At 35.7% G+C, this 14,328-nt stretch overlaps 1 protein-coding gene across 7 annotated transcripts in view; it reads left to right on the forward strand.

The window, feature by feature from the left end:
- The first annotated feature begins 317 nt into the window (after positions 1-317).
- Positions 318-14,328, forward strand: part of LOC131068894 (serine/threonine-protein kinase CTR1) — a 212,221-nt gene continuing 198,210 nt past the window's right edge. For 2 of the 7 annotated variants that reach the window (XM_058004173.2, XM_058004176.2), the window contains exons 1-2: positions 318-584; positions 10,192-10,470. In XM_058004173.2, the coding sequence (XP_057860156.1) occupies positions 399-584; positions 10,192-10,470 (465 nt within the window). In that variant the 5' untranslated portion in view covers positions 318-398. Of the gene's footprint in view, positions 585-673; positions 823-10,191; positions 10,471-14,328 lie in introns of those variants that run through there. The other 5 variants (XM_059218606.1, XM_058004172.2, XM_058004171.2 and 2 more) reach the window with 5 other exon arrangements.

A 14,328-nucleotide genomic window follows, 5' to 3' on the forward strand; every position in this document is an offset into this window, starting at 1 on the left:
TAGATGTTGGTTTGGATCAACGGAATACTCGAGTTACCCAAAAAAATAAAAAATTAAGAAAGAAGTTATTTTATATTATTTTACTTCTTTTGATAAAAAAAGAACTTTAAGATATGTAATTCTAACCACATATCTATAAAATAAAAAAATACTACACAAAATAAATTAGAATCTTATCTTATATATAATTTATATATATTTTATTTCATATAATATAAATAAAAAGCATCTAAATGATAAAATCCATTCAACCACTAACTTAAAAATTCTCAAGACAACCTTATTCTCCTCACTTTCTTAACATCACTCACAACCATAGCCTAACGAACTTCTCCTTTTTTTGGGGATCTCTTCCTTTGTTTTATTTATCCAATTCTCACCAAATCTAAGTTTTGCTTATGTCACAACTCACAAGCGGAAGGTTGCTCTTCCGTCTCACGTCGCAGGATGCGGGTGCAATTTTTACCACAACAAAACAAAACGATAAAAATGTAGAGGGAAGGAGTCCGTTGATTCCAGAGGCGCCATTTTTAATTTGTGCTTTTTTTTTGACTTTCCACGGCTTTAAAACGGAAGCGGCTCATGTAAGTCGACAAAATTTAAATAATTTTTTTCCGGAAATGCGTCCTTTATTTTCTTGAATACCCTGCATTTCTAGTTACGTTACCAGGTTTCTTCGAATGCTTAGAATTCTTGCTGTAAAATAAATAAATTTAGGAGTGGTTGCGGTTTTAAATTTCATGGAGTTGCAGTTTTCAGTACAATGAATTGAGCGTCAAGTTCAGTCTGTTTTCTCATTTCGAGACATTCGTGAAATGTTAGGTGATTTTTTTTTTTGATTTTTTTAAAAGAATTATTTAGTTGTGTAGTGAAAGATTTGGCACAGCGAACGAAGATTGCGATAAAATTGCATCAAATTTGTAAAGTAGTGTGTTGTACAATCAAGAAGTAAAAAAGATGCAACGGATGAGGAGTTGCTTCTGGAATGAAAGAGTTGGTTGTGAATATGCTGTGATCTCTGTGACTCTAGAATTATAAGATAGGTGGAGAAAATACAACTAATAAAGATATAACACAAAACTGATTTCATCAAGAAATTCAAATCTATGTCGGCATTTTCTGCACTTTCGGGATAGTTTTCATATTTGTAAATATTTAGGTCTTTGCCTCGCCAGCAGTCCATTTCGGCAGATGAGGCTTGTTGTTTGAACAAGAGCAGTTCTCTAGTTTGCCTTAAAAATATTGCTAGTTGCTTGCATTTTGTGCTCGCTACATGAACAAGCTTGCGAGTAAATGGGGCCTTGGCAAGAATAAAGAGAGGGATCTACTAGGAAATCAAAAGGAAACTTTACAGTCAGAAGAGAAAAATACACAGCCAATGGAAAGAAATCAACAGCAAATAAATAGAAGTTGTAAAGTTGAAGGCACAGTTGAGAAAAAAAGAATACGTACACATGATGCAGATTATATTGAACATCCAAGTAGTTTCTTGGTTAGGCGCCCGATTACAATTCTGCGGGTCTGAACTTGGGGATCGATTTGCTAGTAAATGTAAATTCACACCAAAATGCTAAACTGGTACGTTAGATTAGGTGGTCACAGGATTATGTCGGTTTGTCTATATTCGCCTGACCAGTGCTGACCTGTTTGGTTTCTCCTCTTTTCTGAGGTATACTTTCCTTCTTAGGTCTAGTTCTAGAAATAGGCTTAGGTATTTGGCTGCTGTAATCATTTTAGAGTTTATTATTTTCTCTGTAACCAGCTGTACTTTTGAACTACGCTAATCATACTGTTCAAATGACAGTAATATTATTGTTTTTGCTCTTTCTTTCTTTCTATAATTAAAGATGCTTTTCAGTGCAATATATCTGCAATCTTGGGAATTGTTTTCTTGCAGCTTTGCAAGTCATTTGGGAGATTTAGTTTGCACCCCTCATTGACCTACCTTCTACACGTTTGGGACTTTCCCATTTTTCAGCCAAGGCTAGTTCCCGTGGGCAATCTTTTCATGTTGTTTGACTCCTAGGATTTACATGTACGATGCAATGTTTTTTCTACATATGGAGTTAATAAAAATTCAGTTTGTTGGAGCAACAATTATGTTAGAGCAATGGTATCATTTTTTTACAGAGAATGAAACGAAGGTGTTAGGTAATGGTATAGCAAAACTGACCAAGACATTTTGTACAATTTAGCAAAACTGACAAGAGTCTATTGCAAGACTGACCCGGAGTCTTTTGTTCTCCCGCTCAAGGCATTAGATCTTTCCTGCAGATAGCCAGGTTGTGAGATTGTGGAATTGAAGAAATGTTGAAAGGTTTGGTAGCAACAGAGTTTGCTTAATCTTGCACAAAAGCCAAGATGAAAAAGAGTGCCCGATTAACTTGTTGAATAATGCAAGGGGCTACAGATTGTGTAGAAAAATTGATGTTATGAAAAATCTAGCACATCTGGAATTGAAAATATAGTAAATAAAACTAAACCCTACAATCGATGCTACAAATTGCCAAGGAAGTGGAGTCCTTTGAAGGAAAGGTGCTATGTCTTTTATGTAAGTTCAGGATGGAAATTAAAGCAAAGGGATAGATGAAATAATGGTAAAAGAAAGAGTATAGAATGACTGAAAAAAGGTCAGAGATTGGTTGTGCAGATTCTAAGAATTAAATCATGATATCAAAATGCGAGCAGATGCCTTGAACAACTTCGTATTCCTGAAAATCACTTTAAACATTGACATCAAAAAGCATACGAACATTGTCTATGCCAACATCTAGAGAACTGGAAGGAGAAGGAGAATCAATGAGAGATTGCAATTGGAATATCTTTTCTAAAGTACCTCTCGTAAAGATCAAAATTTTTGGGAATGGACCATGAGTTTGCTTAGCATGTGTTTGGCAGTTGCTTGAAAATTGTGGGTAATTGCTTTTGATTAGGACCAACTTGGATAGAGGTCTGCAACCTTGGTTCTATCAAGGAATACAAGAAACTATGAAGTAGTAATAACTTGATGTGGAACAGGTTCAGAATCAGAGTTTGAGGATTGATCCAAGAGGCCATGTTGGAGAATCTTTTGGGGAATTGTTGATGGGGCACTGGGCAGAAGAAATTACTGGTTTTATGCTTACAGTGGCATGCTTATGGCAGAGACCTGTGGGTGTTTATATTTCTTTCATCTTATGAGCCACAAGGCTGAGAGTAGGTCTTCAATTGATATTCTTGCACTTCAGAAAGGAAATTATAGCGCTTCTTTCTAACCACAAGAGAATTGGAGTAAATCAATTTTTCGACTTTGTGAGTGGAATCACATCTTTATCTTAATTTTTGCATATCAAATTAGTAGAACGCTTGAACGAAGGGTAATGAATGTTCAATTCTCTGCTTTGCCAACTGATTTGTAGTTTGAATACCATTTTTGATGGATACATCCTGCCTACAAGATATTGGCATCTGTGCCCATAAGTAGCTGATTACATCATACTGAGTGAGTGTACACTTACACCAGAAGTTTTCTTTGGCTAAGGTGACACAATCAGGGGGATCCATTCTGTCAATGTCACCTAAGGATTGAATTCACTGTACCTCCTGGAATTTGTACCTTGGTGAATGGTGGGACATACCATCATCCTCTCCAGATGGGCTACAACCTCTTCAGTACCATGGATAAATTTGAATACCATTCTGGAGAATATTTGAACTTTTAAATTGTAGGACATGTTGATTGCAGAACCGTTGCTGAATATGGTTTCAAAACTGTTGCATGTTTGCTGTTGTAGGAAAGATCGAGATTGATTCTTAAAAATTGGGTGAACTTCATGAAGGGACAACATATTGCAGAGAATGACAACATTACTGCATGAGTTGCAACTTCATTGTTAGAGAAGAATTTTCTCGGTGTGTACAAAATGAATTAATGGTCTAAGATGATAGAAAAAAGTAATGAAGAACATGCAGAATGGGATGTTGTAGTGCAACTCAAAGATGAAAAAATCTTACTCAGCATTAACTCTTTTGGCCCAAAATTTTTGAAAACTCGGGACCCAGCAAAAAATCAGGAAAAATCCGGCAAATTTATCGAACATTTGAAAATATATAATTCACATTTACATTGAATTTGTAGAATATATTACTGATTTCCTTCATATATAAATCAAAGTTTGAGTTAAATACATATCATATACCAAAAAATAAGTGCAACCTCTAAATGAATTTGAGTTAAATACATATTATAGAGGATTTGCATTCCTTGAATCTCCTTTTTGTAGAATTGAAGTTCTCCTCTACTTGACATCTTCCATAAAATAAATACTTTGTTCAATAGCTGGCATTGGCATGTGCACACAAAGCCTTTCAAATTTTTCAGCTTATCTCATACACATTGATGAACGAAGAAATTGATTTTCAGCTCATCTCATACACACAGTTATTTGAGTTTTTCTCTCAATCTTTTGTGATTTTTCCAATAAATCGTCCTGATTTTTTCAAAAAATTGCCAAAGTTTTTTGCAGATCAAATCATGCCCATAAATGACTTGCAATAATCGGGAGTTAAACGATTTTTTGCAGATTTTTTCATCTATGTTGCAACTATTGAGTAAAATCAGATGATACTAGGGCATTGGAAAATGTGCCGAGCTGATTTGAGGCATCTTTTGGTAAATTTTATGTATTAAGGGCACCGGCCAAATATAAGATATTCTTGCAAGGGAACTCAACCAAGAATTTGCAACAAGTGTGTAAATGTGCAGTAAAATCCCATTTTTGACATGCTCAATTTAGGCATCATGTGCCCATTGTTATAAATTTAACTGCCAACTTGTACAACTGTGCAGGATTGGACTGATTTAATTAATCTAGAATAGTCAAAAGGGCACGTGTAGTATCTGTGATGAGAAGGCTGATAATAGGGGAAATCAGTTTCTTTGACAAGTATATGAGGTTGTAGTCATTTTAGATTGTGAACTGGATGTTATTGAAAGCAATGGCTAGGATATATAACCATGAAATTTGGAAATAGAGTTACGATATTTAGAAATATGACACACTAATGGAATCTCCAAGACCATTACCATCCACTAAACTTTCATCCTTATCGATTGATACTCAAACATCATCAAATATTTGGGTTTGATACTTAATAGAACAATTTGTAAATTCACCATAACTCAATAGGAAATGTCAGACTAGAAAATGTTTGTAGAGCATAGCAAGGCGGTGCAATGCTGAGTGCTATTCTAAGATTCTATGTAAAATATACAATGCAAATTGTAGATTAATGGGGGTGCTAGTGATTTGTAAGAATCCGAGAAAGCCATCAAAATACTGTTTACCTCACTGGGTAAACAGGAAGAATACAGAAATCGAACAGCAATGTACAATGCAATTATAAAAGAAGTACCAGAATAAGCTTTCCATTAATGTCAAGAGATGTTCATACTATATCCGTCGTCACCATTACATGTCCTCCAACACCCGGAGGTGATACAATATATGACTGCCGAAGGGGTGCGACACAACCGTCGCGACTCCAACTACCTACCCGTCGGCTAACTAACTATTGATAATTAACATTACTAACTATACACTTTTTCCCGATAACAAATACTCTATATGCTTCTAGACATGTCAAGATTGACAAAAGAGAGGAAAGTTGACAAAAGGCAACGCTGCTCACTGTTACACCTAGAAAACACTGCCAACTTCAGAAGGTTGAAACATGAGTTATTCTTCATTAAAAGTCTAATACTATGACATATTTAATTTCTAACACCAAATTTTAAGTCTGTATGCGAAAGTTATGGTCTTTGCAAGTTATAGGACTCAGTAAACATTAAAGGGCAGTTTTGTTGTTGTTAGTGGTGGTTTTGTAAAAGCAGCAGTCTCATAATTTCATGAGAAATTGGAAGGGAAGAGTAATGGTAGGAGAATAATGCCCCTTCAGTTTTGAGATTTTTGGGAGTCCTTTTGTACATGATAGGATACTTGCAATATTATAAATATGATGTAAATATCTAGTTGAGGCAATGTAATGAATGCATAAATGAGAGAGAGAGTGCAAGGCTGGAGGAGTTGATTAGGGATGCATGGTAGAGTAACCAGCTTTTCTTATTTGGAATTACTTCATTGATCAAGGTAAGAAGAGGAAGATGTGCAGTTATCATTGGTGATTAACTCTTCATTACAAATTTGGCTATGCCCACAATGGTTATCAACTTTTCAGAGGTGGTGCTAAAACCATCACGAAGCCTCATTTCACTTTTGGCACATTTTGTGCCTTTACTAGAGGGTGGGGTCCACACTGGTGGTGATGCCACCACCAATCTGATGATGCACTTTGCCTTCCAAATTATGGTTGTGCCCCATTTGCAACCTGCATCAAATCTCATGCTTGTGCCAAGGTTTCTTGATTGCAATGATGCCAACCCCATGCCAATGTTTGTTGATTGCATTGTTGATTATGGTTGCATAGTTAATGATATGTGCCCTTTATAACTAATTACTGTTTTGGGTACATCTAGGGATGAAATTGCCTTGCTTCAAGACACGCAATCACTTGATTGATTAGGGTGATCATTTCCCCAAGTTTGTCATGAAAGTCATTCTTATGGAGGTTCTTATGCATTTTCTAGAGTAATCACCTTTTCATTTTCAACTATGCCTTTTTAATGTCATGAAGACATTTCTCTATATTTTTCTCCTAGTAACTTTTGCATTCTTCAAGTGTTATAGCAACAACTTCCGAGGTTGAATTTTGAGGAATTCATCGATGAAATTTGTATTCAGCAAGGCTATTTGTTCAATAGTTGGGATTTTAACCTTCATAGTCCCAATATTATAATTGTCACTAGGTCTATATTTTGAATTGATATGGGACAGCCCATGGTCTGCAAGTCCATTGTACAACCTAGTGGACATCACCTTACACTCTCAAGAATCGAAGATCCTCCAAATAAAAGTGCCCTAGCTCTGTATTGGAGGGTCCATCCTTCTTTGACTTGATATTTGAGGTTGTTTTACAACTTTGAACTTATATTTCATGGCGTGGTTTAGGGAGGAGGAAAACATAGAAATTGAACAACATAGACAGCCAAGCTCCTCGTAGAATGTACATGCAAAGATAAAAGTGAAGAAAATCAGATTGTAGAACTGCTGGATGTTTGGAAATGAAAGGATGTAGTGTGTTTTTGTAGGGTTTAAGGGTGAGGAAAAGGGGAAAGATGGCAATAAATGCATGTGCAAATCCAACAGGATGTGCAGGTCCATGGAAGGAAATGGAGTGGAGAAATATGATGTGTAGGATTTGAGACAGTAAAAGTATTCAAATTTTATGATTGAATTTGAAAGGAAGAAGGTAAGAGTTTTAATACAATCAAGCATGATAGGTTGTGTATACGAAGCATAGAAACGGGACTCGGACTCGGCTCAGACTCGGCAAGGCCGACCCGGACTCGGACTCGGGACTTGGAGTCAGACTCAGTTGGACTCAGGAAAGTGAAAAACTCAAGAAATTTAGAGATTTTTAAAGATTTAAAACTTGTTTCATGCACCCTTTATTGAATACAGCTTAAAGACACAATAACATCATCAAACTCGGTTTAGTTGATTACATAATACATACACAAGTATACATCAATCACATAAGCATAAATGCAAATTGTAGCTGAAGGAAATAACAAACATAGATATATAAATATTGTCAAATGTATACAATATTACAAAACTCATGGAATAAAAAATCCATGTCGTCATATGATCATCATCAAATGTTCCATACAAATACCAAAGGTAAATACAACTACAAGCCTATGGCTCAGAGGAGCCTGCACTCTCCGGCCCCGACCCCTTGCGAAGGCGTCTAAGGTAGGTCTTGGATGATTCGACAACCATAGCCGCTCCCCGTGACACCATGCCATGCTCACCAACATCAGGAACATTTGTGTCGCTATCTGCCTCTGAATCTCCTGTCTCTGCTTGTGCTCTTCGCTCCTCCTCTGCCATGGCTATAGTCTCAGCCTCTATATCTACTTGGTCGATCCAATCAATGTCAGACTCAGAGGTTAAATTTTCCCTACTTCTATTGATGCAGTTTCCCCCCATATTTTTCAGCAGGGGTTTGGGGGCAGCGCCCCCAAGGTGGGGTCAAGGGGCAACGCCCCTTGCAGGGCGGGGTTGAGGGGCAGCGCCCTGCGAGGCCAAAAAGACTTTTATTATTTAATAAAGGCGTCGGGTGTTATTTTTCTATTGGCTGACATGTTATAACCCTAATTTGTCTCATTCTCAGGCGGAGGTTGTGGTGAACAAAGACGAGATCATTCATTTAAAAAAAACCTTTTTAAAAAGTTTTTTTTTTGTCATTTTATTTAACCCAGCGGCAGCCGAGTTTCAAGCACGGGACTCATTGAGTTTATGCCAAACTCGCCAACTCGGCGAGTCTGGCGAGTTCGCCCCCTGGATTCGGACGAGTCTGAGTCCAAGCTCGCCAGACTCAGGGGGGCATAAATCGTACTCGGACTCGCCGAGTTTGGTGAGTCCTGGGCGATTTTCCGATCTCTAATATGAAGTCTACAGGTTTTGAAAAAAGTCATGTGTTAAAACACCTTTCTTTACCTTTCTTTGTGGAAATCAGAATTTTCTTACAAGTTCCCTCAAGAGTGCGCTCGTATCAAAACTCCTCAAGGTTTGGTTAGTTACAAATGAATGGCAAAGAATATGGAGTATTGAGAAAGAACATACATGTATCCGGGAGGTAGAATTTCTGATTGAGGATAACCTCAGAGGAAGTGGAAATTCATTACATGTAATATGTATAAAATAGTCTTGAATTCCCTGACATAGAATCAACAAGGGAAAAAAATTAATGAAACTCACTGGAATTTTAACGAAGAAGACAATGGCCATTTTTTTGATTTTAGACAAGTCTTGAGAGGACACTTAGTCATGAACGCTTGAAAGCTCCTAGAATTTTGTGCACATTTCAGGTATAACACAGGAGGATTTAAAGGCCCTTTTTCTTTGTAGTGAACAGGTGTGCCAGGCTGATTCTTAGCCACTAGAATTTGTTAAAACAAGTTAGCAATCTTTGATCCACAAGCTTGCTGTTGAGTACAGGGTAAACAGTTGAGTATGCTTAGCAATTTTGGACTTAGAGAGGGTGTGGATGTGGTGAGTTATCACTTTAGCCAAAAGTTTCACAAATCAACAGCAATAGGAGTGTTGTAAGATGTGTTGCGGTGAGGATGCTGATGGATACTGTTGTCCAGAGTTGGGAGATGATGAGTTTTAGTGCTAGAAGCAGGCTGAATAACATGACATTTGTTTATAGAAAACACAAATAAACCCATCAGAGGTAAAATAGGTAATTAGGGAAACAAACAGCATTGGACCGAGTTATTTGTCTGCAGTTCATATGGAAAGCATAGTACACTAAACATCAAATATATGTTATAGTTCTCTACAATAAATTTGTGTTCACAATCCTCAATGTCATTACATTATAGGCAACATTTTTGTTCAAATGAAGAAATCTGAAATAACATCCGATTTCTGATGTATGAAACTATTGTGAACTTATTACTTTTCTCTAACTAGCGCGTGTGGGTGTGTGCCAACTTGATTCTTTGACCTATACCATGGTTTCTTTGACACAACTTTGTCTCCTTTGTCTTTATTTGTGCGTTGTTCTATCATTTGACTCTCTTTATTGAATCAAATCTCTTGACAAGTATGTCAGCTATCTTCATTGCTTTTATGTGAGTTTATACTTCGTTGTGGCTAAAGCCTTCTCATGAGTGAGAGATAGGTTGTCTTAATATGGAGAAGACATTGGCTATAGCTACAATTTTTTTTTTCAGTTTAGAAGACAGTGGATAGATACATACATTTTAGAAACAATATCTCACTATTTTTAAATCAAAATTCATTTGACATTTTTCTCTGCTTGAAACAATTTGTGAAAAGCTTCTGTTGTGCGAAATGCAATGCACTTTAGACTTAACAGCTATGGAATTTGTAGTAGTGCTTGTTTACATTGATGGGAAATTAGTGAAATGATTTACACTACCTATCAGCATAAATTCATGATGTTCATTTTAATCAAACTCCGTTGCTGTTCTTATGTAGTTTTAGCTTCTATTATTATTTACCATTTGTTTCTGCATTTCATTTAATTTTGTTAGCCATGTTTTGTACATGTTAGGTACATATAATGGATCAAGTTAAAAAGATAGAGGTAGCGGCTGGGAGCCCGGGTCCATCAGAGATGGATGCTTCAAGTTCTAGCAATTGCTGTTCATTACAATTGGTTCAAAAAATGCAATCCATTGTTTTGGATTCACGTGGAGAGTCTCCCAATACAGGATTCACTGAGCATAGTTTACAAGATGGGGATATTTCACCACAAATTGCTTCAGAGATACTCTGGAAAACTGGAACATATGATTATAAAATTCCTAATGGATTTTACTCAGTTATCCCAGTAAATTCTCCTTTTCCCATCATTATAAATTGTTGATTGCCTTTGCTTTTTGTGCTTGACTGGCTTTGTATAAGGTTCAACAAAATATACTTTCTTTTGGATGCTTTGTGTTCCCTAGACATAATCTGATCAAGTTTTTCTATATATTTTAAAATCAAATCTGTTATGTCTGGAAAAAGATTAAAGACATTCTTGACCTACATTTGCTAGGAACTCAGATAAATTCAATTGAAGAAAAAACTTTAGTGATGATGTGATTGCTGCGGCTTCCAATACTAGTAGGCCGATTCAAGGATGCAGGGAAATTCCTATGTTCCTGTTTTTGTGGAGGATTTTATTCCATATTTTTAACATGCAATATTTAACAAGGTCATAGATGAAGTGAAATATACATAGAGCCTTTGAAAGGGTAGTTATTACAAACTAGACAGTATAGATTAGGACCACAACAGTCCCATGAGCATTGATGGTTAAAATAGCAAAAGGTGCATATAAATAAATTGTTTGTTTTAGGATTATATTGCAATAAAAGTTGTTTCATTTTCTATTCTTAGTAGATAGGGATAAGATTGCTTTAAAGCAACAATTTTGTGAGAATATTTTAATTGTTATTTTATCCCATAAAGCTGCCTTTTGAGAGCTTATAAATGTGTCTTGAGTGCATAATTTGTAATGATAGTGGATAACAAGCTTAAATCACTGAAATTCCTAGTAAAATAATAAAAATTGTTGGTGTAATTAAGGTATTTTATCTTGATTATTTCTCACCTAGGTCCTAATTACACTTTACTTAGGGAATTACATAGGAGCAGTTGGAGCATTTCCACTTTAGGTGGACTTATCATGTTATTACTTTATCATATCCACTTATAGTGATTGCACTTTTCCACTTTTGGTGGGTGATCCACCTTTTGTGGTGTAATCATGTCATGAGATAACGACACTTGTCATTATCTCATTCTCTCCTTTGCACTTATCTTGGCTAAGTAACCAAGGGATCTCTTATGTACATTTGTCTTATCTAGTTGATCATATTGTATTATTGATAGGAATACAGTTTATTCTTGTCATATTCTCTCTCTCTTGTTGTTGTGCTTTCCATTTGGCCTCTAGATCTTGGGTGGCTACCTTCTTAGCCAATTCTTACAAAAGTTATTGTGTCTTTGTGAATGGTAACTGGATGCCAAGCTTAAGCTGCAAAATTTTTCATTCAATTTTTGAAGTAAAGAGTATTGTGTTTTTGTTAATAAATATTGGTGGAAGTCATGCTTATGCTATGTAAGCTATTATTCAAGTTGAAGTTATTGTCACTATGATTGCATGTTTGTAATTCCATGAATTAACTTAAATAGAAGATTGAATTCATCAAGCTTAGTATGAACAAAACCCATCTTTCTAAAATGTAAGCTTTTCTATGCAAGTTAGTTGTTTTTTTCATGAACTCTTGTGGTGTCAACCTGCTTAATTCTTTGCTATTGATATAGTTTTGTTGGTCTCGATTTTTGCCAAAAGTTAGCATTTGTCTGTGTTTTTCCTTCAAACCTTTGTTCTGAGTTGAATAATGATCCTTACTTTAACCAGCAACAAATTGTCTCCATTCATGCTTGAATTATTTTATCTTCTTTAACTTTAAATCTGAAAATCTTGCTGCAAATTTTGATTGTTGACAAGGTGCACTTGCATTTGGGGCAAAAAACATAGTAAAATGAAAATTTTACATTTAATGCAATACCCTCCACCTAAATATTGTACAGTATAAATACTTGTGAGTTTTGTTTATATTTGCAGGTTTTAAGTTCAGCTAGGCTTTAGGAAGCGTTCCCATATAATTTGCAAATGGTTTAATCGTAAACATTCTTTGATCTGATTTGTCTTGAAAAGGACAAATTAAAACATCAATAGTAGATGGTAGTGGCATTGAGTTCAATAAAGGTAGAGTACATGGTAGTCTCATTTGCTAGTTGCAAGGCTCTTTGGTTTGACAAGTTGATAATAGAAGTAACTGGTCAAATGTTGGAGTCAACGATTTTGTATTGTGAGAATTAGAGTTGTGTTAGGCTCTCTAAGAGTCATTGTTTGATGGTTGCTTAAGTATATGGATATTTGGTACTAGTTTGTCAATGCCAAAGGTTAGAAGGGAGTAATGGCACTTGAATATGTGCCCTTGGATTGCTAGGTTTTGATATATTTAGGAAGCCCTTGGCTAGAGGGAAGTTTTAGACGTTGAGAGAAAGACTTGGATTGGTGCGGAACACTTCCTCTTGTGTTAGAGCTTTTACCTTAAGTTGATTGGCTTGTGTTCTCATAGTGATAGCACAATAGCAATGGTAGCAGATCTAGACTTGTTAGTTGCAAAGAGATCAACATGGAAGGGACATAGTTATATAGAAGAATACGGCTCAATTAAACACTAAAACAATCATTTACAAGCAAGACGAACATGCTAAATTCTATTGAATGAATAAAGAAATTTGGATTAACAAAAATTAAACACTTAGTGAACTGCAATTTTAGCAACAAGTAGGAGTAAAAACCACCATAAAACATCTAAGTGCAATGAACCTTATTTATATGCATGAAAATAAATGGATGAAACGAACTGCATTTCACCTCTAACTATTGTCTGTTTGCATGACATGCAAGTCCTACTATTATAAAATCCTATCAACTAAAAGTAAATATGATTTTGGCAATTTCTAGGGAAGTCGTCGATTAAAAGTATTACAAATTAACTCTGAAAGTCCACATCTCTCACATGGCAAGATATCTAAATATAAATCACCTAAAATAGCTGAATTTGGACTAAAAATAGGGTATCCAAAATTTAGAGAAAAGCTAAAAACATGGGTTATAAATAGAGTTCACTAAAAATAGCAAATCTTAGAATATGCTCTTTTCTTTGAAAATAGTGATTGCCAAAAATAGAGTATTGTATAGGTGGCTTTGGATGATCTTTATGAAGCTTTTCTCCTGCTTTGATCATGATAGATACGTTGGAACTATGATTTGATTCTTGAATCTCAAAATTCTCTTTTATTGACCTCTCTACACCAAAACCAAGACTCTGTAGGATTTGACCAAAAATCTTTGATGAAAATTCTCTTCGAAATACTGCTATAACTGATTTTTCCAACGAATAATAGGATAATTTTAATTTGGAGGAAATTAACTGCCTTTTGTAACAAAATCTCTTTCAAAACCCTGCTGCAAAACTGTTCTTATGACTGACTTTTGGTTTCATTTTGGCATTCTACTGTACCGATTATCACCTTGAAAGGACCAGCAAAGGATAGAAGAAGTATATTTTAGAAGAAAAAGACTGCTCTTTTCTGCTCTATTGATCTACTTTCCTTGAAAAATGACACCCTGCTGCTGTATAAGACTGTCAAAACTGTGTAAAAAAGAATAAATCTGCTGCTGTACTTGGTGTTGAGCTATTGGTAAAAAAGTCTGATTTTAGTATTCTGCTGTAATTTTTTTTGCCACGACCTGCATTGAATTGGATTTCTACAATGCTTTATGTTGAGGAATTAAGTTGCTTCAATCATAAAGTTCCAGCTAAATCAGGTTCCCTCTTCACACTAATAGAGGATGTCTTTTTGTGAATGCCGTTCAGAAGCTTTCATGGGTGAACCCTTTCTTATTAATAACTTTTCACTATAATTAGGTCTTGTCAGCTTCCTTTCATTCATTGGTGTGCCCCTGTCAATTGTAATAACAGTTTGAAACTTGAGCTTGAAGCCCTTTTATAGGTGTGACCTTTTGGCTTACACCTGCAGAAATCAGACTTTGAACTTGCACTTTTTGTTTTTGTCTCTAAAAGTGTGCACTTCACGCTCCCATGCAATCTTCTGAATG

Source organism: Cryptomeria japonica, chromosome 3 (genome assembly GCF_030272615.1).
Source record: "Cryptomeria japonica chromosome 3, Sugi_1.0, whole genome shotgun sequence".
Classification (NCBI taxonomy): domain Eukaryota; kingdom Viridiplantae; phylum Streptophyta; class Pinopsida; order Cupressales; family Cupressaceae; genus Cryptomeria; species Cryptomeria japonica.